We start from the raw sequence: 25229 nt of genomic DNA, 5'->3' as shown, positions 1-25229 counted from the left end.
GAGCTACGAGTCTTCGGCAGTGGTTTTTAAGAAGGAAGGAGAAGCAGGGTAGAATAAGATTCCTCCCCGATGGAGCCTATAGATGCTGCCGCTTGGTGATGGGATGAAGATGATGGCTGCAGATCATGACGCGATAAGCTGGAGGTGAATGGAGACAGCTGACAACAGCTGAGAGGAGGATGGTTTTAGAGTTTGACGTGATGGTCGATTAAACCATGGCAAAATCAGGCTGAGCCGACAGAGTTAACGCCCAGAGTCAGCCGATAAGGAAGTGGGGAGGGAAAGAGAACCGTGAGCTCCCCTTGCTTCATTAAAGCAGATAAAATCAAAACCAAATTAGAATGCTTCAACTCTGCTCTCTAAATAGTAAACACTGAATACAACAAGCTTGCTCAGATTGTTGTTGTTGCACATTGTCTCAAGTTGGGTAAAGCTGCTGAGTTATTCATTTAGCCCCCCGGCAACCTCCAACGTCCCTGAATTATGTTTGGATAGTAAAAAGTGATCAGTCTGCTAACTGGACTGCTAACTTGATATTGTGAGCCTCATTAAAAAAAAGGTGATGGTGTTTGTTTTTCTTTTCGTTTGTCTTGTTTTAAATAACTACCAAACTGTTGTCCAACACACACAAAATTAAATTGCGCTAATGAAAGCTGCCTGACCACCGCTGGTACCTTTTGGTTACACAGTCATCAAAACACTGTAGATGTATTCGACTGTGTGCCGGCGGTGTGCACTGCAAGCACAGTAATGCAAATCATGTGGTGGACCGTGACACAGTACATTAGCACTGAACGCCGGTCCATTTGTGAACTGGCTGGTAATGGTACTGTAGAAAAACAAGATGATTGGTTGCCTGATGTAATACAATGTGGGGAAAAAAAGTGTTTACAGAGGCAATCTAGGCACACCAACTGTCAGGAACTGTATCAAATGAGGAAGGAAACATTGAAATGCTCTGATGAAGACCCAGTGGTCGAAACGTGTCTCTTTAAAATATCTCCTTCCTTGTTTGATGCATCTTCTTAAATTTGGATTTCCTGGATTGCCTCTGATTTTTGAGTTACTTGCACTTTACTTATAGTGTTTCTAATGAACGATGAACTTCTGCTTCACTGCAGTTCAGAGGAGAACCTACCTCACCACACTGATCTAACAGCCCCTCAATTTTACATTCAAAACATGGGATTCTTTTTTAAGATGTTTCACACACCTTTTGAGACTTGTTGACTTGAGCTGACAGTAGTTTATCCTGCATAATGAACACTTTGACCTTTGATACCCAAAGTACATTTTTGTTCATAATACTCTTGTATTTTTCCTGAAGTAGAGTATAGTTTAGTGCAGGACCTGTAACAGAGAATTTTCAGTGTGGTATTACTTTTAGTAAACTATCTCTACACTCCTTCCAGTGCTCAAAGACATAGCAGGTAATCGACCAGAGTCTTTTATGAAAAGAACTAATTTCATGTTGCATTAATCAGGGCCCTCCAGGTTTGTTTTTTTTTCTATGAGATTATACATAAATGACATGAATCAAACAGATTGTAGGCAATGACGACGCTTCAGAAGTCAATGTTTGAGTGATTTATTAGAATAAGAAAGTTGACATAGAGCAAAGTCTCCATGCGGAGTGACAGGCAGAGCTCAGGACAATGTGGAGAATGGTGACCAACTGCTGGAGTGTGTGTGTTTGTGTGTGTGTGTGTGTGTGTGTACATGTGTGCGTGTAGTGTATGTGTGTGTGTGTGTGTGTGTGTGTGTGTGTGTGTGTGTGTGTGTGTGTGCAGGGCAGTTGCCGGAGGGTGCATGCACGTGTTGCTTTTTTTGCGTGACGACAGACAGATTTCTTCGCGGACACAAGCACACACACACTTGCATGTACTGTACAAATTCACACGTCGCTACTTCTGTACACACACAGAGGCTGTGTCGTCATGCAGCTACTGCACTTAAATTACATGTAAGCGTCAAGGTTATGTACACGTAGTAGGGACATGTGTTGTCATCTGATGACAGCCTGCCCCCCAGGGTGGCGGGGTCCTTCACAGTAGTGGGAGACTCCACTCCGCAGGAGAAAAGTAGAATCTCTTTTAGAAACTTCAGCCTGTATGAGTTCATTCACTCCTCCTCCTCTTTCTCCTCCTCGTCTTCTTCTTCTTTTACCATTCAGCATCCAAACAGGGCGCAACACGCCAGTGCTGCTCACAGTACTGCTTCATTGTCACTGTCAACGTAATAATAGTTGTGATAGTCATCAGGTTCGTCTTCATTGTCGTCATCAAATCCGGCACACCAGAGAAATCGAAAAATTGAAATCATATACAATAATATTCCATATAATTTCAAACCAAATATCTACCACAGAAACAAACTATAGAAAAAACAAACATGACAACAGAAATGATCAGTGCTGACTAAGTACATCTACAGCTTTACAAAAATGCAAACGTTGATTTTGTTTTTCGCCTTGTTTTTGTGCTTTTTTTTTTTTTTTTTCTCCCTCCCTCTCACACGTTGGCTTGGAAGTGCGATGGTGGATTTATTTCTGGCCTCTTTCTAGGGCAGAGAGTGCGTACAGTGCAGTGGCGCACTGTAGGGCAAGATGGCAGTTATTGGCTGAGGGGGGGCAACTCATCGTCACTGGGACCACACAGCACAGACAACCCCAACACACAAAAGGCATGGTCTGTCTAACAAGCACGCAGACACAACCTGATAAATAAGAAGAAAAAAAAAAGACTGGGTCACGAGGGTCGGGTGGGAATTTCCTGAATGTGTGCGTTGATATGTGCAGGGTAGAGATAAAGAGGGAAAATGTGTGTGTGTGAGTGTGTGAAGGGCTGGAGGCAATATATGTGCTGCGTGTGACAAAAGAAAGAAAGAAAGAAAAAAAAAAAAGAAACACCAAACAAAATCATTTCTAAGCAAAGGAAAGCAATTTCCCGCATGAGAGGCTCTGAGAATGTCTAAAAGAAATTGTAACACATTAAGGATTTGACGTGAAATAAAGCGGGATTTTGTGAATTACTTTGATTTGTGTTTTTCCGTCATCGACTCATTAAATTAACCAGCTAACTTTCGATCGTGACGGGCAGGCCGGGATGCTACGCGTGCATGCCGGGTGACAGCGCGGGTCTGTTAACAATAAAAAAAAAAAAAAAAGTGGCTTAAAGGGAGAAGAAGACAGAGTACAGCTGGTGAAAGAGGAGGAATGACACGAAGTATGTAAAGGCAAAGTGGGAGGACGATTGGCTTTAATAAACAGACGAGGTTACACCTGAATTCTTGAGCTGCTCTGTAATGTCCCACTAAGGTAATCAAATTGTACAGTCAGCGAGATAACATCATGCACGGTGCGTTTCCTAGAATCACTCACTGTCAAGCCTCTTTTTTCTGACGTTAATTCAGTTGCCTCCTGATTTTGGTAAAATGGCCGACAGTATTTTGCGTGTGTGGCTGGCGGTCAAAGAGCTGGTTGAACGTGGCCCCCCGCCCCCCCACCACCACCTCTCAGGGCTGACGTGTCTGCAGTAATCTTCTCAAGGGCTCATCAGGCCATTATGGGGGCCGGGAATGTACTTTGCCTAATCAAGCATGTTTAGTGAAACACCAGAGGAGATGCAGAGCGAGGACACGGCTGGCTGGGCACGCCGTCCGAGACAGAGAGGCCTCAATCACACACACACACACACACACACACACACACACACACACACACACACACACACACACACACACATACATGCACGCAGCACTCAGGTCACAGCAGAGATGGAGACGGAGAGATGAGGAGGCCGTGCTGGTGGAGGGCTCCGTATCCTCAAAACTAATGACCTGTTTCAGGGTGGAATGTGTAAAGAATACACTGTACTAATGTGGTGAGGCGGCAATGCAGTAACATCATGTTCGCCCCGCCTGACCTCCTCCTCTGTCCTTGCTTTCATAAATCTCTTTTCACTGGCCCGTCTCACGCAGCACCTCCAGCTCTGAGCTGTGTGTCGAACCTCATTACCGCTCGGGCACAGACGGAAATGTGTCAAAAACTGTCAGCTGGTAGTGAAAAATTTGATCTGAGTCACGGTCCTGTTTACTTTGTCGGATGAAACTGTTTGAGTCGCTTTAATTTTTGACAAACAAAGGGAGTTTATTCAATTATTATGGGAAAGGTTCTTGCAGCAGTTTTGGTGTTTCAACGCAGCAATAAGTTTGACTTCAGTCTGGGCAAAAAAAAAAAAAGTTGGATTTTGTTGAAAAAATGTTTTTAAAATAATTTTCAATGGTAGGTACTGTACACTCTCTTTTAGCTCTTTTTTGGTCTCTACCATTACAGGGGGACAAATTTGAGACTTGACATGCTAAATCCTTCACTATGTCAGCCACTCTGGGCTCGGCCTGCACTGTACAGTTGATTTTGTTTTGCATTATTGCTGAAAGAAAGTGCTGACTGAAGCCTAAAAACGACACTATGAAAGCGATGAGAGGAAACCAAACCAACCCTGATGAGTAAAGGAGGCTGCAAAGCTTCATTTTGCCGCTTTAAACTGAAGAAAGGTTTTGGTGGAAAAAACATATATTTCAAACACACTTTTCAAAACAGTCTCAAAATCTAAATGCGTCATCTCTGCACAGGTATTCAGGTAACATTTCTAATAATGCCTGGCCTGGAGTTTTTGTACACTGTGATCCAAGGTCCCCCTTGACAAAGCGAGAGAACAGCTCTTCCATTTCAACTGCACTTCTTTATGTAAAGTATAATGGTTTTAGTTTATTGTATAGCATGGACCGCTCCCACACAGGGCTCTGACCCTGTTAGCGTAGATTTGTGAATATCAAGCAAAAAGCTGCTCCGCCAAACATTAATGGATCACTAGAGAAAGGAACAGGGTCAGGAAAGAACAGAAGAAGGGCGAGAATGGGGATAAAATTGATCAAAGCTGTTTTTGTTGCACTCAATATGAGTAACGCATTCATGGACACAAACCCAAAGTGACTCAGACAACACACAAAAAACACCACCACGCCATGACCCAGATGAAAAAAACAAAAAACAAAACAAAAACCAAAAAAAAAAAAAAAGAAGAGGCTATCTCTGGATCTACATTTGATTCAAGAACAGACAAAAACAGAAAACATCAAAAGATCAGACAACGGAGTGAAAGAGTAACTCCACACCCAAGTATACCCATGCCCATCTGTTTTCTTTATCCCCCTTTTGTGATGAAACACACTGAAAGACAGAAAAGGGACGGAGCCACAGGGGGATGACCATTGTGACAGTTAGCGGTGCCCCAACTCTGGCCTCAGCCCCGGCCTCAGCCCCTCAACTCCTCCCTGCCCTGGCAAGCCGCTGAATAACTGGAGCGGCTGAAGCGCAAGAGATGCCCGGTCCTGGTTGGTACATCTCACATGACGGATGGAGCTGCTGTCCTCCTCATTGATATTCTGCTAGGCTGCGGCGCTGGGCTAGGTCCCTGACTCTTAACGGCTATTTGTTGCCGCAGTCTCCTCCTGCTTCTGGGGCACAAAGAGGCTCAGTGTCGGGGCAGAAGAGGCTGAATGGAGCTCCCAAGCGGCCGGGCCTCACAGAGCCAGTCAGACAGCCAGACAGCCACAGCTCACATTCCCTCCTTCAAATGGACTACGGAGCCCAGGGGGGCCTCAGGTCGGGTCAGGCAGACCCGGGCATACTGAGAGGCAGCTAGGGAGGGAGGAGAGGAGGGGAGGTATTGTTCCTTTTTTTTTTTTTTTTTTTTTTCCCAGTGCCCAGCTTCCTCCCACATCTCTTAACTTCAGTTTGCTTTGCTGAGAAAAACTGTTATAAAATATCAAATTAAATTGGCTTCGTTTCTTATGTGTGTCTTGCTTATTATTGCTTTCTTTCACTTCATGGCGGCTCCGTCCAGCACTGCCTCGGAGCTGCTGCTGGGAATCACAGAAATTACGATGGGAGTCTCAGCGCTTCACTAGCCAGTGGTCACCCATCCAAACCTCTAGTTGATAAACACACAGCTCCAAGGAGACACATAATAAAATCCATTTGTCTCTCTGTGATTGTTTATATATATATATATATATATATATATATATATATATATATATATATATATAAAAACAAAAAAAACGGGGAAATAATGTTAACATCAACCTCCTGCTTCACAGAAATGTCATTACGCAGTTATACTTCACAGTAAAAGACGGGACACTGGTTGGGGTTGTTGTGGCCACTCACATTCACACGATCACACACGCACACACACACACACACACACACACACACACACACACACACACACACACACACACACACACACACACACACTGCATGATTGAGAGTCAATGCCCTCTGGCACGGCTACAACAGTTTTTAGTGTCGTCTGAAATCCATAGTAAAGCACATTGTTGTCTGCTGGATGCCACTGGCACAGGAAAACAAAAGCAGAAACAAAATTTCACAATCAAACAAGATCCATGGTGTCAAAACAGTGAACAAAATGGCGGAGGGAGACCTTTCACATTTGGCGCTGAAAGCGAAATAGTCTTTTTTTTTTTTTTTCCCTCCCTACATGTTCCACTGAGAAGTTTCCCTTTCCTTTGCACCCCTCCTCATTGCCTTTCTGTTCGTCCTGTGGTGTCAAAGTCAAGCTCTGCGGGTCGTACCACAAACAGAGCAGAGGGGTGCGCCTCAGGTTAAGAGCAGAGGAGCTGTAGACGTGAGGAGAGTTTCCTCCTCTTTTTCAACTCTCTCTTTGTTTCATTTCTCTCTGTCTCTCTCTTCAGTCAGCTGAATGACGTCAGAACATTGAATGACAGTGAGAGAGGACAGACAGGGTAAGGTTGGACCGGGACAGTGAGTCTGAGGGGTTGATTTATTCCAGTCTGCTGTTGGAGGGAATGGGTGTTCAGAGAGAGCTCACGTTCTTCTCCTCACTGGCCACTTGGGGTGCGCTCTCCCATGTTCTTCCCTAGAAGGTGGCTGAAGTCAGCCAGTTCTCCCAGCCCTCGAGGCCCATGCATGTCTGGCCTGATGAGGCCCTGACGCTGGGGGTGATAGGGCGCTCCATTGTTGCTGTTGTAGTTGAGTGCCTCGTGACTCCAGCGAGGCTCCCCATAGTCCATGTGGGGAGTGGGAGCCGAAACCACCCTCCGTCGGTCGGGGGAGTCCTGCGGCGTGGCGGGGTAGATGTATTCTCCCGCTGAGTTTCTCAGGGCGCCGCTGGGACGACTGCCACCATGCTCCCCTCTCTGGGTGGCGAGGATCAGGTAGCGCTGGCGTTCCGTGTGCGGGGGCAGCATGACTTCCCCTGGGTCCTCTATCCGGACCATCCCTCCTCCCCCTCCGCCTCCGTGCAGGAACTTGGAGCTCAGGTAGATGACGGAGTTGTTGGGGCAGGGTGTCCCCACGGCGGTGAGGAAGGTCTGGCTCTGGTCCCAGTCGGTGTCTGGGAGACGCATGGCTCGTTTCTGCTGCAGCGGGGTCTGCTCCGGGGTGGGCAGCAAACCAGGGTCCATCTCTCCTTTAGGCCAGCCGTTGGGTGTGACAAACGGGTTGTCCGCCTGTGAACGACGCCTCTCGCCGCCGCTGGTTCTCGTTACACTCATTACTGACCCGCTGCGGCCCTGCCCCAGCATGCTCTGCTCTTTGTCATTCTTGCGGCGGGCACCGTTGCCTCCTGAGCCTCGAGAGTGGCGGTGGCGATGACTCATGATCCAGCAGACAGTGAGGCCCGAGAGGATAGCTCCGGTTGCGAAGGCCGAGACAGCAGACACCACCAGCAGGTTTACAGACACCAGTCCATCGGGCTCCTCGATGAAACTCTCCTGGAGCAGCAACCCTGTGAGAACAGAGAGACGCTATCAGTGAACTGGTGGGACCATGTTAATAGCATCAGTGTTTCCTGTATTAAACATGTGGGAGTTCACAAACAGCGAGACAAAACAGCCTATTTTCTCTCTTCCCTCTGTGGGTGGGAACGGTCGTATGCTTTCCAGCCAAGGTAGCTGCAGCTAATTGCCTTCATTACTTAAAGTGGATGGTGATTTTAATAGCTGTAATAACTGTCTTCCTGATTGAGAATAGCTCTCAACCCCAACATGTTTCACAACATTAGCTTTACAGGGAGGGATGCCAAGTCTGACATTAATGGTGAGTAATACGTTCAAGTTTTCATAATGTTTACAACAAAGATCTTGTTCATTTAGATTTTTAAAAATGATCTAAAAATGGTTAAAGGGGCACTGTGTAGTTTTGGAGAAGAAATTCAAACTCAAATTTTTTTTCCATAACTAAATAAACAAGCTGTTCTCAGGGGGAAATAAGATCCGCAGAACACTGTTTGAAGGGAGAAAGGTGGCAGGGTCCGCCACATATAAACAGAGTACAATAGTACAAAGTCGTGCTGTCCTTTAATGAATTTCTTCCACTAAACTACACTAACGTTTGCACTTAATTCTCTGGATACTTCAGCTTCTAGTCTAATGTTCCTTACACAGTTAAGAAACACCTTAAAACACTTGTTGTCTGTGCAGCAAATTTACAAATAAAAAGCGTGTGTACTCCTTTTTGCTCAAACAAATGCGCTGGTGGTTTTTCCCTGTTGCATCTAAATGTCAAAGCCTGAACGTGAGGCATTGTGTTTATAGATAAAGGGTGCCGTATCAGCACACGAGACCATGAATTTCCGTATTTCTTCTGTATAAGAACACGAGTTGAACTCCCTCCGAGAGAAGTGTTTATGAATTATTGAAGATATGAACACAGCTAGACCACAGCGCGGGCCTGCCACGGATCAATTAGAGAATGCCAGAAGAGAAGTTGTTCTTTGCTGCGTGAGCTCGTGGGACCAACACCAACGAACACAATGAAACTGTGCCAAGGGAAGCAGATTTGGAGAGAAGCAGAAGAAGGAAATGAGGAGGGTGTTACTGAGAAAGAGAAAGAGAGAGAAAAAGAATGAGAAAGAGAAAGAGAGAGAAAGAGAAAGAGAAAGAGCGAGAGAAATGTTGCCCAAAGCGAACTCGAACATTTGGGGCCTTAGACAAACATAGTAATAGTTGTTAAATTACAACACCAACAGCAGCAGAGGGAGGACTGTCTCCACCAGGACAGTGGAGTAAATCCTTTCTCGCAGAAAATAAATGGATGTCATTAACAGACACTGGGAGCCACTTACTCACTTACACACAGCACAGAAAAGAGGCCGGAAAAAAAAAGAAGAAGAAAAAGGGACAAAGAATGAACATGCAGAGAACAGCAGCAGATTTCTCTGACAAACACTTTTATTGAGTGACAAATTCCCTTTTAATGGGGACAAATGGAGCTGGTTGGGGTGCAAATACTCAAACAGCCTGGTGGTTAATTAATGTGGCCTGTGGCTTATAATAATAATGTGTTACTCTACACACTGACATTAAGCTGAGGGAAAGGCAGCTAAAGCCCTGTGAGAGACTGCCGAACTGCTGTGTGTGCCCGGGGTGCCTTTTGTACACATTAAAGGGGCAGTCGACCAAAAAAAAAAAAAAACAGAATGAAAAATATTTCTACTTCAAACTGCTGCGCAATCTATCTAGTTTCATGTTATTTTTCTGGCATTTATGTTGTTGGTTTTTGTTGGCTGAGCACAAAACAACACTCTTTCAAAGCTCTCCAGTAGGCTAACACCTCTTCTTAAGAAACAGTGACACAGCTACTGAAGAAAAACCTTGGGCTTTGTTTTTGGCTCCTACCCACTGTGAGGAGATGCTGGAAACTGTGCCTTGTTAAAAATAGCTCTTAATGGAAAAAAAAAAAGCAGAGTCATTTCTCGAACTGGCCTGAAGCCTTTAGAGACAAAATCACAATGATCTCACATTTGACAGAGCGAAGGATCGAGACCAGAGAAAGCACAAAAGTGGCCAGAAAGAGTCTACGATCTGATCTGCACAGCTGAGCGGTAACTTCAACATGCTGCCAAGCTCAGGACGGAGACGCTAACAGGCAGAGGTGTGGCCGAGAGTCACGTGACTCCAGCTTGAGTCGGACTCGAGTCACAAATTGATGACTTAAAACTCGTCTCGTCTATTTGGGTCGATGATAGAATAGGTTTACATGCTTTAACGCTCAAAACCCACATCCAGCACTGCAGCACTTTACTCCCCCTCATTTGGAAACGCTCTGTTTTAGCTCCTGTCTCTTTAAGGGCCCCCCCCATACCCAATCCTCAAACCTCCTCTAATTGGTCAGTTAACGCATGTCTGAGCCAGAACCAGAAGTGTTGAGGTCCGAAGTACCTGCTTGCACAAATTATGCATTTGTCTGACATGGTGATGTAATGTGATGTTAGGAAGTCACAGAATTATGAGGCGCTTCAGGAGCAGTGCTTTTCTGCGGGAAAGAGGAGCTTCTGTTGGTGCGGACATCAAGCTTTTTAAATGTCAAGCTCTTCTATATGCACTTAACTAAATACAACACTGAATATAATAGATCTCCTTTATCAGCATGCACCTTCCTCCCAGGCCTGAAGATTAAAAAAAAAAAGTGCGATACTTCATGACACCTAGTCAGTGTGAGGGAGAATCCATTCATTGACTAGTTAAAGAGACTTTTCACTTAAAACCTCAAATGTCAATCTCATGCTGGTGCTAAAGGAAAAATCAGGGAATGAACAAACTCTGTAGGGTTTGTCATCTGGGGACAATAAATGTCTGCACAATATTTCATTGGCGGTGCTCTGATGATTCAGTCTGGTCCAAAGTGGTGGACTGTTGCTAGCATGGCAAAAAAATTATAATTTTGTCATCAACAAAAAGGTTCAATATAAAGAGCCTTGTCTGTGTTTTTCTTTTATCTGTTCAGACAGTTGGTTCACTGCCAGGCCAGCTTGAAAAGCCTCAAAGCAAAACTGCACTGTAAAACATTCACGGCTACCAATATCCAGAATTATATTCAACCATTCATCGACCAGTTGTCACTCACAATTTCATCGTATAGCTCGGACAATAGATCCTGGACTCTTTCCATCTTCGCAACAAGTGTGCGGTTTCCACCAACTGAAACCCTGGCATTAATCAACTGGCCGGGTTGGTCAATCAATGTCCTTTTCAGCACTAATTAGTCCTTTATCACCAATCCAATAAGCTGAGTGATACACGTGGACACTGGCCCGTTAATTACGTGACACGCACAGTTCAGCTCAGTTCAGCCCCGGACGAATCCTCCTGGATAACCGGAGATCACGTTTTATCAGCAGGGATTGTGTCCCGGTCTTAAAGGGTATTTGTTTTTAATTTTTTTGTTTGCTTGATGTCACAACCTCTTCTTTTCTCATTTCCCTCTGACTTCTTGTTCCCTCTTTGATCCCCCATAAGTTCATTGCCGCCTCTGAATAATAATCCTAAAAAAGTACATTTCCATCTAATATTTTGACCTAAAATGGGATTGTTCAGTAGTACATTTTCATTCAGCGTTCTCCTGAAGACAGCCCCCGCAAGTGGCCTGAATTAAATCAATCTAAAGTGTTTATTTCACTGAGTATTAAAGTTCATTTTAGGGGTTAGCTTTGCCCAATGGGATGTATTAAGTTAATTGCTCAATACCTCAAAACTGCTCTGAACGTAGATGGCAGCTTATGATTCCGATCTCTCGACCCATCTTTCTCGGCGGTTCCTTCGTGCCGTCACACAGCCGGGCTAACATGCCTTAGCCCTTCATACGTTCATGTTCCCCCTATGTTTATACTGACTTTGGCATTTGTTGGGAGTTCTTTTCTCCTTGAACACATTGTTGGCATCGTCGTCGCAGCGGCCCAAACGTAACCCTGATTCTTGCTGTATTTATTTTCAAGTTTCCGGGCCAATGTTCAATTTGGAAAGACTGCCAGCTTCAATCACATTATCGCTCCTCTACTCAGTGAAAAGGGTGTTCTTGAGGGCAGCAGATGCGACACGGAGAAAGGCATTTGGAGGTTATCACTGTGTTCATCTACAGTGTCCGCACACACACGCACACACACACACACACACACACACATACCGCAGGAGTTTGAAAAGCCAGGTAATGAATTGATCCATTTTTTTCAATAAACCGCAGCCCTGATGACTTTGTAAACAAAAATGATGTGCTGCGACCACAGAAAATTCATAACGAGGCAGCAACATCACTCGAGAACAGCCGTAAATCCCCTTACACACACACACGCACACATCACATCTGGAATTGTTCTTGCCGTACTCAGCTGCAGAGGCTGTAGATATTTCTCTAACATTTACCTCAACTGTGGTCCAGAGTTGCTGTGTGGCACTTCAGATTAAATTCTGCACGGTGCAATAATACCGCTGTCATCTCTATGCAGGAGGAAAGGTCTTGACAAGTGTGTGTGTGTGTGTGTCTGTGTGCATGGGTGTGTGTTTTTGCAATAGAACCGAGACACACATTATGCTCCCCCAACTTTCATCACACTTTCTCAGATGTTCTTTAGCAGGTAGCACTAAACTGAAAAAAAAAAAAAAGCCTGAGTGTGAATGGATGGACGGATGGATTTCTGCGTTGTTGCGTGACAGCGGGCAGGAGTCCCCGCATCCTACCGAGAGGTGACAGTAGGAGCAGCGGCTTGCGCATTCCCCTCCCTTCAACTCTCCTCTACCAATCCTGCTCCCTTATTAAAGCTTAATAGAAGCCAACGGACCTGCCTGTCAGCCTGACGCACACTGAGCTGCTTGTCTCGAGGCTTCCAGCTCCAATTACAGCGTAACAATCGGTGGAGGGGGAGAAAGGAGGAGAGGAGGAGAGGAGGAGAGAGGGATGCTCTATAGGTTGAGGAGAGGAGGGGTGAGGGAAGGGAAAAGGACGTGAGACAGAGGAAGAGGAGAGTTGAAACAGAAGAGGAGGGAGGATGAGAGGAGTCGATGGCTGGGGGAAGAAGATGAGAGGAGGGTGTAAGCGGGGATTAGAGAGGTGAAGAGGACACAGAAACGGGGCAGTGGAGGAGAGAGGAGACCCAAAATGGAAGGATAGAGAGGCTGTTTAGGGCAGGATGTTTGTGTATGACACGTCATGAATTTATATATTGCATCAGTTAACTGTCAAACTCAAAAGTACAAAGGAGCTTGCTCATAGTTACATTTTTTCCTTTGGTATATGATTTCCTTTGTCTCTAACCGGCAGTCATCTGTTCCTCCCTCCAATCCTCTTGTTAGCCGTTAATCCTCTCTCCATATCTCTCTCTCTCTCTCTCTCTCTTACCCACCACTCCTTTGATCAGCAGGGGTGGCCGCATGATGGAAGTAATGACTTCAAAATTCAAAAGAGAAGTCAAGAAACCTTAACCGGCATGCTTTTTTTTTTTAACCAGGGCTGCTCTCGCACGGTCTAATCTAATATCGGCGCGGCGGAGTCATGTCTCCGTTACACATCGATCGTGACAGCTGTGGTCGCGTTAATCGCAGTGATTTTTTTTTGCAGAAGTTTTCCCTCACGCCCTCTGCTCTCATCCGCCCCTCTCCCTCCTCCCGCCATTCTGCCGGTGAGGATGGGAAATTAATGAAAAGCCCTGCCTGTGCCATGCCAGTTGTTAAACATTTCCCTTGATTAGAGCACTGGCAGAAGAACTCGGTGTATCTGCGCAGCCCATGCGCACGCGGTTTGGCGGTGCTTTCGACGATGGCCTTGTAAACGCGTGTGCGAGATAAAGACGGGGAGGATAACTCGGCGTCAGCGATGTTGATTAGAAGCACACATCCAAAGGATGATCACGGTTTATTACGACTTGGGTTACAACATGGTTTTGCCGTCATTTCCGCTGGCTGCTGTACTAATCAAAGTAATTGCTGAAATACGGGAACACTGCAGATTCACTGGAATGAAGCCTGGTAAGAAAGATGAGCTGGAAAATCCAAACCACTGGTTCCCAAGATTGGAGACCCTCAAGAGAATTCTGAGGGGTTCTAACAAGAACATATTTCCCCAACAGAAAATTATCCATAATTTTCACGTGTCTCAAGTCTATTTCTCTCTGTTGTGAAGTTTGCCCTCCACATGTCTCTTAACTGAACAGTTCTCATGATTGCAACTTGTGCTGGGGGGGTTTGAGTTACACTGCTTGGCTATGAAGGTGCACAGGCCAAAAAAGGTTGTGCACCAGTGATCGAACCACTTCACGTCCACTCAATGCAGGGGAAAACTCTGTGTGCTTACAGTTACAACAAATATGGCAAGAGAGGTGAAGCTGAACCACAAACAATTTCACCATTTGCTGTTTGTTTCGCTTCAGCAAAAGTCAAACCAACCTGGGATTTTTTTTTTTGTTTTTATTTTAACAGGTTTAGAGGTCTGTAGAGGTCACATAGGATCTTGAAGGAGATGGCAGCTCCAACCAGAAATCTCAGCCTCTTTAAAGATTCACCATAGATGAAGCTTGCTGGAAAGTGGACGCTTTGGCCAAGGGGCAGCCAGAAGTTTCACCGGCTGCAACAAATGTGACCACTGGTGATCCGAAACTGATCGCTACCTTTGCTGTAGAATTCCAACTCCAACTCTATTTGAGTCTTTGAACAACTCTTTATCACTTTTCACACACACAAAAACAAGTGTTAGACCAAGAAGGCCTTATTGGAGCGACCGTCTGAAAATGATACCGGCCTCACTACAACAGGTGGCTTTTCATTCCCCTCTCTCTTCCCACACTGGTTTTTGATCACTGTCTGGAAGTTCGAGCCATTTCAGACATTAACAATGTACTATATGACCGAGGCTTCCTACAGTTGGATAAGTTCGCTAATCAGAAGCTGGGCGAGGGAACTTTTATGCAGTTTGAGAGCTGGAATACATGCATTAGCAACACAGCACATCAAACCAGAACAAAGAGACTTCACAGCATCCCGGCGGACCTGCCGATGCCACGAGCACACACTTCTGAGCTTGATAGGTTACGACTGTGTCAGTGTACAGCCACTGATCTGAGGGGCTTTCATCTCCAGAATCCACCATTTCTCTGCATGTTAATGTGTTTATGCACGCAGTGACGGCAGGGATGCACGTGGCAAAGCATGTGCGCCGTGGTGTGAATTAAGCGTGCACGGACGTATGAATATGTGTGTGTGTGTGTGTGTGTGTGTGTGTGTGTGTGTGTTAATAAGTGACTGCATGCACCGCCTGCACCCATGGCTCAGTGATTTTGCTCATTATCCTCCTCTCCCTCTCCTCTGTTGAAAGACTGCAGGCACTATTTTGTTTCTTGTTTTTCAGCACGTCCTCCTCCTTACTGCCGTCTCACCTCTTTTTTTGATTTTATTTTATTTTTTTTTAACCAACCCCCATTAGTTTTCTTTTCGGCAGATAAAATATATATCTCACCCGCCGCTGCATCTCTGTCTCTCTTTCACACACAGTACACCTGCAGTCGAGAGCTGTGAAGCTCAACGCCGACTCGTGCTCAAGGATGGAAAGAAACTGAGAACGAATCAAAGCTCTTTAAGAAAAAGAGGCTGCAGAGCTCCTTACTCGGTTCTAAACCTTGCTCGCTCGTAAAGCGTGTTTACTCTCGGGATGATTGTAAAACCCTTTACGGTCCCTCCCTGACAGCAGTTTTCGGAGCCTGGCTGAGAAGCGCTGCTGGAGAGTTCTGCACGACTCCCTGGTTAAAAAAATATATAAATATATAAAAACCCAACCATAGCTCCTGAGGGCCAGTCGGACGTGCCTGTCTTGCACCCGTCTGATCAATATGTTAAAACATTTATGCGCGCCGGCCATGTGTTTGCAATTAAAATTCCAAAAAATCTGCACCAAAAAAACTGCTGTTAATAGATTCAGGTCTTCGGCTGGGTCTATTAGCGAGGGCAGATCAGGCTTTTGGCTCAGAGTCAAGGTTTGCGATGATGACTGCATAATTACATACATGCATGATTCTCTCACTGCCTATAGATTCCACCTCTAGCTACTCAATGTATCTTAATTTTAACCCCGCCCCCCCCCCCCCAGTTTTCCTGCCTTTCTCCTCTTCTTTTCGTGCTTGTAGAAAAATCTCTACTTGGTGTAAATGAGGTAAGATCATCAGAGGGGGCCAGAATCCCTCCCGCTGCTGTACAATCAAAAGCTACAGCGACTTTTTATTTTTTGTGTGTGCTTCCCATAAATGTTTTTTCACAGCCTTTGCACACGTGTTGCTGTCAGGAATGTTCCTCATTGAATTTGTGGATTCAATTATATCGGGAGTCCTTGTTTTGCCAATCTGGTCAACCTTTAGCGAGAGGCAGCTTAACAAGGGCCAGTCTGTTAGCAGTTTCAGCTGCATCCAATCCAAACAAAGTAACTGGGCTGTGGCGGACGCCGTGGTGAAATAAATTGTTTTCCAGAGACTTTTGCGTGCACGAGAGTGCGTGTGCGCATGTGTGGGTTTCTCAGCAGGATTTAGGCTTTATTATTGTACTCTCTAGCCTATAAATTACAGGTAACGCAGTTGGCTGCTCTTTCGTTTGGTAATTGATATTCTCATTTTAGGTGCAAAGCCAAAAGCATACTGTGGAGAGCAATAATAAATATTCACAAACATGTCACTGGCAATAAATTGGAGAGCAGGACCGCATAGCATTAGTCTAACTATCTGCCCAGAGGGCTCATATCTCTCATTCCCAAATCACGAACCAGGCAATTTAAACTTAATCTTTCTCACATGCTACATCCATATACCACATCTGAGCTATGTGCAGGGCTATACTGTGCACCCAACAGCTGAAAATACATGCCAATTTGTTTTAATGTCCACATCCCCCGAGCTGAGGTGTTGGACTCGTTCCTGATACAAATTTCTGAGGGTTTAACAGAATGATTAAACCATCAGACCTCATGTCGAGGCCGCACGCCAACTGGGTGGCTGATTTAAACTACCCCTCGCCCCATGCGCTGAGCCGTCCGCCTGCTTTGTTAATTTACAGGCCGCCTTTAATGAAATGTCTCCACGGTGACACGGGCCAAGGCCTTCGCAGGTGGACATGCCACCAGGACACATCCTGAGCTGAAACGATCACTCAGGATCAAAGCGCCTGTCGAGCCAACCCCCCGGACCGAACAGAGAGTTTAAGGTGATCAATACTGAGGCGCTGTGACTAAAGCCCACGGTGGAAGAGTTAGCAGGAGGCCGATGGACGGATTGACAAAGGGAGTGACAAAGAGAGGAAGAGCCAGGAGGAAGTGTAGGAGGGGAGAGAAACGCACCTGAAGTGAGAGAACGAGAATGAGACTGAGACGGAGAGAGTGTGACAGAGTGAAACAGGGGGAGGGAGTGTGAAGGAAGCGCAGGAGTGTTATTGATGTGTTGCAGAGAGGAGGAAAAGTGTTGTTTGATGCAGGGAGTTGGGGGAACTCACCGTGGTCGATTTCTGTCTGAATGATAGACACAAAAACAATTCCCGGTGGTGTGAGTGGAGAGTAGTTACAGTACTCTGGATGTCACCCAGCAGGACTCTCCGGTGAGGCATTACGCAGAGCCTCCGGGTCCTGCCCGCACTTTATTGGACAACTATTACTCAGCGCTGACCGCAGACCTGCCTGAGGCGCTTCATTCTTCATCAGCCCTCTTCTTCCCCCCACGCGTGCGTTCAGCCGTATTCCTCATTGCAGGTGTTTGATCCAAGATGCGATCCAAGTGTCCAAAAGCCCAGTTTGATTTGAATTTTTTTTTTTTTATGCTGGTTATTTATGCAAGGCCAAAAACATCAGTGCTCAGTCCATCTGAAGTAGGTGTACAACATCGGTTAAGTGTCGAGGGGGCAAATAATGGCCTTTCAAATCAATATTGGATCTCAGGTTTTATGGAGAACACACTGGACAAGCTGTATGGAGCCATTTACATCCCCCCCCTCCCATCTCCTTTTTAGAGGAATGCTGAAACACTGTTTTGCTGTGAAGCTCAAGAAATGTTTCGTGAACATCTCCCAACTTTTTCCATCGACTTGAGGGCGAGCGAGTGTTTATTTTTGGGTGACTTTATCCTTTAATCCAATCATGTACAGACATGCACACATACTAGGCATCACCAGACTCCAAGTCCTGCCTCTCACTTGTAGAACGACAAGCTCAAGTCAAGTATGACCAGTTTAGATGAATTTAGTTCCGTCTGCTGCCATTCATCTGAGAAAATGTCATGAAGTGCAGTTTGAGTTTGTCAGAGTGCCCACAGCAGTTTTATTTCATCTAGTCCAGTCCATCAAGGCTGTGGCCTTTTAATTAATCCAAAAAAACGCAGCAGGACTAGTATCAAAACACGAAAGCCCCTGAAAAATACATGCTTCTCAGTAAGTTGATGATGTTTCTCAGTGAGATTAAATATTCATGGCTGAATGAAAAAGATAAAGTGTAAAGTATGAAGTTCAGAAACAGTTTTTTTTTTTTTCATTCATTAAGAATTTAACAGGGCTTCATCATATGTGGGAGTAGTTTGATCAGACTTGATTGACAGCGGCTTGGAAATGTGAGCAAACAACCTCACAGCTGTCAACAAGGTCTGATTCAGATCCTGAACCAGAAATTTCTGGTGTGAAAATACCCCGAAACTTCCTCCACTTTCCAGCCTCACTGCTCAAAGAAGCTGCCTGAGGAAACAGGTTCCCGGGGTCTTTGAAGGACTGCATTTTTAATAAAAAAATTCTAATCATTTCAGTTTTGAAGGAGAACAAACAGCGTGGGCCTGAACATGTATGTCAGACTTTTTTCGTATGATGTCCCAGCGACAACACGCACGGTGTCAGATCCTGCTGACTTACCTTTGGCAGGTAAGGATGCTGTATTTAAATCCAAGAATCTGTCTATTTTGTTACTTAAAAACATGAATGTTTGTTTTTTAATTAGAGGGACTCTGTTGCATAGTGAGCAGTTTATTTGCATTTGCATCGCGCCTCCCTGTCTTTTCTCTCCACTCGCTTTTACTTAAAGCATTTTTCGGAGCTGTCAGTGGTTCTAAAAGTCCACGTCTGTGCTGCGTAGAGATCAGTGGCCTCTGGCGGCGTTCGACTTTTGGATACGCGAGCACATAAAATCAGTTTAAACTCTAAAATCATTGGCGTATTTTTTGGTGAGAATGACTGAATAACAAACACAAAAACTATGAGTAACTGTAGGCTGTATGTGTACAACCTTCACCACCCAAAATCTCACTTCAACCACCCGCTGAAAGATGCCAACCCTGTGTGCACACACACAAATGCATCTGTCAGTGTGAGGGGGTCAGCGGGGCCTCCCCGTGCTTTTCAAGGCTCTCTCTGAGGCTGCCGCGGTTGGGAAGGAGATGTGAGCAGCAGAAGGAGGACTCAGAGGAGGAAGTCAGATGAAAGCGCCGAAGCCCTTCAGGAGTGCTCGCACCTCGCCAAGCTTTCCAGAGGCTGAGGCTGCTATTCTTATCTTCTTAGAGCTTGCTAAAAAGATTCCCCGTATCTGCACTGAAAACTGCACATACAGTATTCCACTTCCCCTCATTCCGCCGCTGTACGTTGCGTTGGCCCTCATATTTCATCAGCAGAGCCTCGGCAGACAGAGGGGGGATCAGCCCCGTTCTCCAAGCCCCTCAGAAGCTCCGCGGGGCGGGAGAGATGTGTGAGCTGGAGGCATCTGGGGATGTAGATCTACACACCACACTTCCTCTATCTCTGCTTGTCTATTCTCTCTCTCCCTCTTTCTCTGTGTGTCTTTGCCCTTGGTGTCTGACTTGCAGGAGTGACAGCAGAGGGAGTTAGGAGAGGAGGAAGGACGACCGTGGCGTCAAGGTTACGCAGCCTTCTCTCCGTCTGAAAGAGGAGACCGCATCAAACAGAAAAATGAACTACTATGTGGCGAAAGCTCCCCCCCCACCCCCCGTCTCGTCTCTTTCTTTCTCGTTTCCTGTCTGTCTCTCAGATGGGGTTCAAGCTACGGGGCAACACATTTATCATCAGCAGACTTAAGACCCTGCGCTTTAACTAGCTGCCACGTAAACACAAAGAACTGTGTCGGCTTTATGGTTCCCCCTTCCTAAGCCTCAAGTCGAGCCCCGTTCCAAACCGCAGCAATTAGAGTGGAATCAGATGAGACCGCGCTCGTAAATTTGCCAACAAATTTCCTTTCCCGCACGGAGCTCCTCGCAACATTACCGCCGCCGCACAAGACAGACGGACAAGAGTCGGTCCTGGGCCTGCAGTGACCGTCATCCGCCCGAACATGACGCCACAACAAGGAATTTCCAAATCTGCCTCCTCCTCATTGATGTTTCAGTGGACCTCAATTACCGAGTGATTGCATCCCGCTGTTCCACCAGTCAAAACACTGCCTTTCTTCGGGAAATATTTTCACAGCGCCATAATTGCTTCCATCTGTAGCTACACTGTGGCAACACTAGCTGTGTCATTACGGCTGAGTGAGTTCACAGCGAAAACGGGTGGCGAATGTGTGTGCGCGAGTGTGAACGCCGGCGCGTGTCGTTGAGGGTTTTTCGATAGGAAAAAGCCTTCTCTGCCGTCGTGGACGAGAGGGAAACGAGAGAATTCGAGCGTTGGGGGGGATGTGTGACGAAGCGGGACGTGTCTCCTGTAGCAGCAGCACCACCACCACACACACCTCCACACACCGGCTCCTGCTCCTATTTGATGGCTGGTTTAACAGAGTTGACTTTAGCTGATGAGCTGTCTGCGCAAACACAATTTGACTCGTTCCCCCAAAAGGCGTGCAAACAGCAAAATAACACGAGGGAGCGCGCAGCTCTTTGCTGCTGGGAGATTCAGACGCTTGGGGCTGTTTAAAGTCCCAAAAAGTGATTCGAATGGAGGAATCTTTTTCTCTTAGAGGCAAAAGACCCTCACTGTAAATTAAAAGAGAAGAGTTGGAGGTTTGACAGACCACTTAGTCCACGTTTATGCTGTAACTGATCTGCCTTTCAGCAAAGGGTCGCAACCCAGAGCAAGAAGCCGGGCCAATCGACACGTTGTGATAACCTGCCGTAAGTGGATCTGACATCCCGCGCCGTCTGTTGACGCCTGAACCAAATCTGACTCATTACTCTGTTTACAGAGACGGTTTATATTACCTGTCACACGCCCAAACGCACACACACACGGCGGCAGTTCAGACTTAGTTAGGTGATTTCTGTCAGTTGGGTGCATTCAGCTCAAACATCATTAAAACTAAAATCCAGCTGCAGTTTGTCACGCCGACTGAGTTGTCCACAGTGAAGAGTCGACTAATTTAGAGGGCACACAACTGTTCACACACACACACACACACACACACACAAATTAATGGCTGGTTCAAACACTGGGCACAAGTGGGTGTGACCATGTTTTTTTTTTTGTTGGTTTTTTTTTTGCCATTCTAGAGACCAGAGGCACAATGGCAGTCCTGGCACAGCACAGTGAACACTGGAGAAGAGGAATTAGTTTATTTACAGGAGATGGGTGGGTTTATTACAAGAAATCCTGCAGAATGTTTATTCAGCACTCTTTAAATGGTTCCAAGGGCAGATTATGTCCCTTTTTCTTGTGTTAATTTATGTTTTTGTTATTATCAACTATCCCCTTGAAGAAGTAGAAATAATATTATCCTCCTGTGGCGCCACAGCCTGATATTTCTCACGCCTCTGTGCTTTAAAACTCCTCTGCGGTCCAAAAACCATTAAAAATTGTTTTTTCTTGCCATTTCATTGGGTGACATACAGCTTTTCTGTGTCACAGTCACCACAGTTTGGAGAGCTGAGAGAAAGGAACTCTTTGCTCCAGTTGAAAAATGGCACTTTGAGATTTTGAGTGACGCACAAAAGTTTCTCACAAGAGTTTTCGGTGTTTGAGACTGACTTTTTAATAGTTTATTAGTATGAGAAGCTTGCGTATCTATCCCAGCGCTCTGTCAGAAAACTGAATAATTTATGAACGTACCCATACTGTTCGACCTGAGTGTAAGTATGGTCATTACGTCGCTCAAACTACAGACTGCAGATAAAAAAAAAACATCATTCCAGCTGCTAGAAGATGGCTACAGCTGTTCAATCAAATGGGGGGAAGGGGGGACCCCTAACAGTTCACCCTAAAAGAAATACAAAATTGCATTAAGGATCTTAGGGTTCTTTTGGAGTGTGATGTTTAACATGTCTAACCTCAAAAGCGGAAAAAGTTTCCCGTCTACCTCTGGTACTTGTGTGACTGTTTGTTGCTTGTGTTTGCAATAACATTTTAATGCCAGGAGAGCTGCGTCACCTCACCTCCCTCGCTGCACGTAAAATCACTGAACAACATCAAGTCAGCTTGCTTAGCATCTGCCTGAGGGCTAATAGACCTACATCGCAGACACACGCTTATACACACACACATAATTGAACCCAGTTATTTTCTCTGACCTCATCTTTTTCATCAAAGTGTCCCTCCCACAACACATCGTCTCAATTAGATGTCCTGCTTCCAAACTCTTGCTTTGATCAGACCTGTCTGGAGGAACCGCGCGCCTTTACATACTAATACTCGGTGTGTGCGTCCGTGTGTTTGCGGTGTGTTGCAGAGTGAGATGCGTATAACAACCTTAACTAACACGCACATACTTTCCCATCATCAATTTAATCTCCCGATGATGCAGAGAGACATTTTGTAGCGATATAAAACCCAAATGGTAAAAAACAAAGATGCAGATGTCGGTGTGGGTTAAGGAGAAGGGCAGCAGCTCCATGATAAATGATAAAAAGAGGAGATGAGGAGGACGTGAGGCAGGTGGTGTACATCACCTCGGCAGAGTTACAGCCTGGCCACGAGCCCACTGAGAAGGCCTGTGACAGCGCCGTGACACAGGAGATGCCGGTGGCACTCTCAGTCCATTTGTCACAGCGGCGCCCATGAAAACAGCTGCTCCTCTCCCTTCCCTGCACCCCCTCCCCTCTCAAAGCCTGCATCCACCCTCTCCCTCGTGTTTCATCCGTTCCCTATGTGATTACCCCCACCCCCTCGCCTTTCTCCCCCCTCCCTCTGACCTCCCTCATTCCACCCTCTCTTCCTATCTTTTTCTTATTCACCCTCATGACTCCACACTTCTGATCCCCTGAACCGTTTCAGCCTCTCCATCCTCAAAGTTTGCCGTCTTCCTGTGATCTCCCAATCTCTTTCTGCTCTGCTCTCTACTCCTGAATCTGATTTACCCAGCCTCCCCTCCTCTTCCTCCTCCTCTTCGCAGCCCCATTCCTTTCCCTTTGCAGAATCACCCTTGATATCTATTCGGCTGCCATCAGCCCGGGGAGAGATGAAAATCGATTCTCCCTCCAGCAACTGCTCCTCTCTGGCTAAGGAGAAAGGGGAGGCAGTTAGCTGGGCTCTCAGTAAGGCCGTCCATCCATCTCCCTTTGAGGTCTGTAGACAAGGCTGTTGGAAATCAGTGCAGCACTGACTGTAACTGGAGAGGCACCGGAGCAGAGGAGCAAGAATGGCACAATAAATGGCTTGTTCTCAATCATAAAGTCTGTGAATCCAGAAGCATAATTTCCCCCCAGAAAACTGAATATAACAGGCCTGACCTCATTCTTAAAGAGCCAGTTCATCCAATTTACTAAAAACTTCTTCTTTCTCGCTTACTGTGCCTCCTGCAGCATCCAGCCATGCAGGCAGTTTTGGTTTTAATTTGGCCAGGTTTTTCCAAACAAATGTGTCTGAATTTTCTGCCACCACCAACACAACTGAGACAACTGCAACGTTTCTGAAATGTTTCTAGCATATGCAATGCCAGCAAAATCCCCAAGAAAAAGAGACGCCAATGGAACTGTTTTCTGCACATCTAAAAGGCGACAAACTGTGAAAAACACTCCCGTCACTGGTCCATTGTCAACTTGCCAGAAACAATGCCCCACCTCCCACCCCCACCCCCCCTTTGCTCTTCAAGAATCCTTCACTGGAGCTACTGTGCACTCGAGAAATATTCCCTCAAAACCAGAGAAATTGCAGCAAAATGCTTTTCCCTCTCTCACTAGACTAGGTAGTGAGAAAGTGTGTATTTGGAAATTTAGATGAAGTTTAGGTAACTGAATGTCAGCTTCTTTGGACTGTGAAAAATATGAATATTTGGAGCTGCTCGTAACTGACTGCAAACAACGATTGTCGTCATTGTTTTCAGCAATGGCGAACCTGGGATGTATGAGAGCCGTGGGTGGAAGAAAAATGGGGCACCAGCTATATCAGTTTTATATTCATAGTGAACTTGATTGTGACACTCTGGAGGACACGTTATGTCCACTGGACAGACACCCTAAAGGACACTTGATCACGTTTGGTCCCCTTGAAGGACACCCTTCGAAGCCCTTCATCATCTTCTCTACCATAGAGGCACTCAAGAGGCCACTTTCTCGGCCAACCAGTGGTTTTCAGTCGCTAAAACAAAGAAGAATTTGCCTGTATAAACTTTTCAGATTGCTTAACTTGAATACTTGTTATGACAAGAGAGCATAAAAATTGTGAAATGTCTGTCAAACAATGTAATGTAGCTCCTTCATTTCTGTTCTTTCAAGGCTCCTGTGACCCTTCTGACACACACACACACACACACACACACACACACACACACACACACACACACTGGGAGCCACTGATCTAGCCATAATCATGATTGAATAAGCTGTTCTTCATGCTTATTGACTACTGAAGATGGGTGTGTGAATTTTGATTGCTACTGCGGGCCTGAGAGGGAAAATTTTTATTTAACATGCAACTGCAGAAAAAAAAAAGACTCTTCTCCCAGAAAAGAAATGAGCAAAGGGAGAGTGAAAATGAGATGGCTGAATTTCCCCAAAGAGAGATAGAGAGAGAGAGGCCAGAGCCTATCTCACCTCCCATCTGCTGGGTCGAGATACAGACAGGTGGAATGAGTCCAATATAGATATGTGAAAAAAAAAATCAGTGACCAAAAGCCTTCTGTCTATTCCCACAATCCAGGTCCCTGAAGAGCCTGTGTTGGTGTGTGTGAGTATATACGGAGGAAGAGTGCATGTCCTGTGTAGCAGACGTTCACGGACACACACGTAAAATGTATAAAGACGATGGGCAGATGCTTTTAAAGTCTTAGTAACAGTTTTGTCATCTCACTGAAGCTCAGCCTCTCTGTCTTCCTCCGACTGAATATTGCAGACGGCTGAGAGAATCTTTTTTTCTTGCAGGCAGACAAAGAAAGATGGACTCAAGTGTTAACGGGAAACACAGAGGAAAGCATCCATTTTACAGACAATGAAAGTGTCAAATAAAAGAGGAGATATGATGAAAAGACAGATAGATAG

The 25229-nt window shown here is 45.7% G+C and overlaps 1 protein-coding gene across 2 annotated transcripts in view; it reads right to left on the bottom strand.

The window, feature by feature from the left end:
* Positions 1–6063: 6063 nt before the first annotated feature.
* The window catches only part of sema6bb (sema domain, transmembrane domain (TM), and cytoplasmic domain, (semaphorin) 6Bb), a 129283-nt gene continuing 110117 nt past the window's right edge, over positions 6064–25229 (bottom strand). Inside the window, exon 18 of one of the 2 annotated variants that reach the window (XM_037115792.1) lies at positions 6064–7835. In XM_037115792.1, coding sequence (XP_036971687.1) covers positions 6928–7835 — 908 coding nt within the window. In that variant the 3' untranslated portion in view covers positions 6064–6927. The remainder of the gene's footprint in view (positions 7836–25229) is intronic. The other variant, XM_037115791.1, reaches the window with a different exon arrangement.

Source organism: Acanthopagrus latus, chromosome 11, assembly GCF_904848185.1.
Source record: "Acanthopagrus latus isolate v.2019 chromosome 11, fAcaLat1.1, whole genome shotgun sequence".
Taxonomy (NCBI): domain Eukaryota; kingdom Metazoa; phylum Chordata; class Actinopteri; order Spariformes; family Sparidae; genus Acanthopagrus; species Acanthopagrus latus.
Note: the sequence above shows the minus strand (reverse complement) of the source record. Positions and strands in the feature narration are given on the sequence as shown.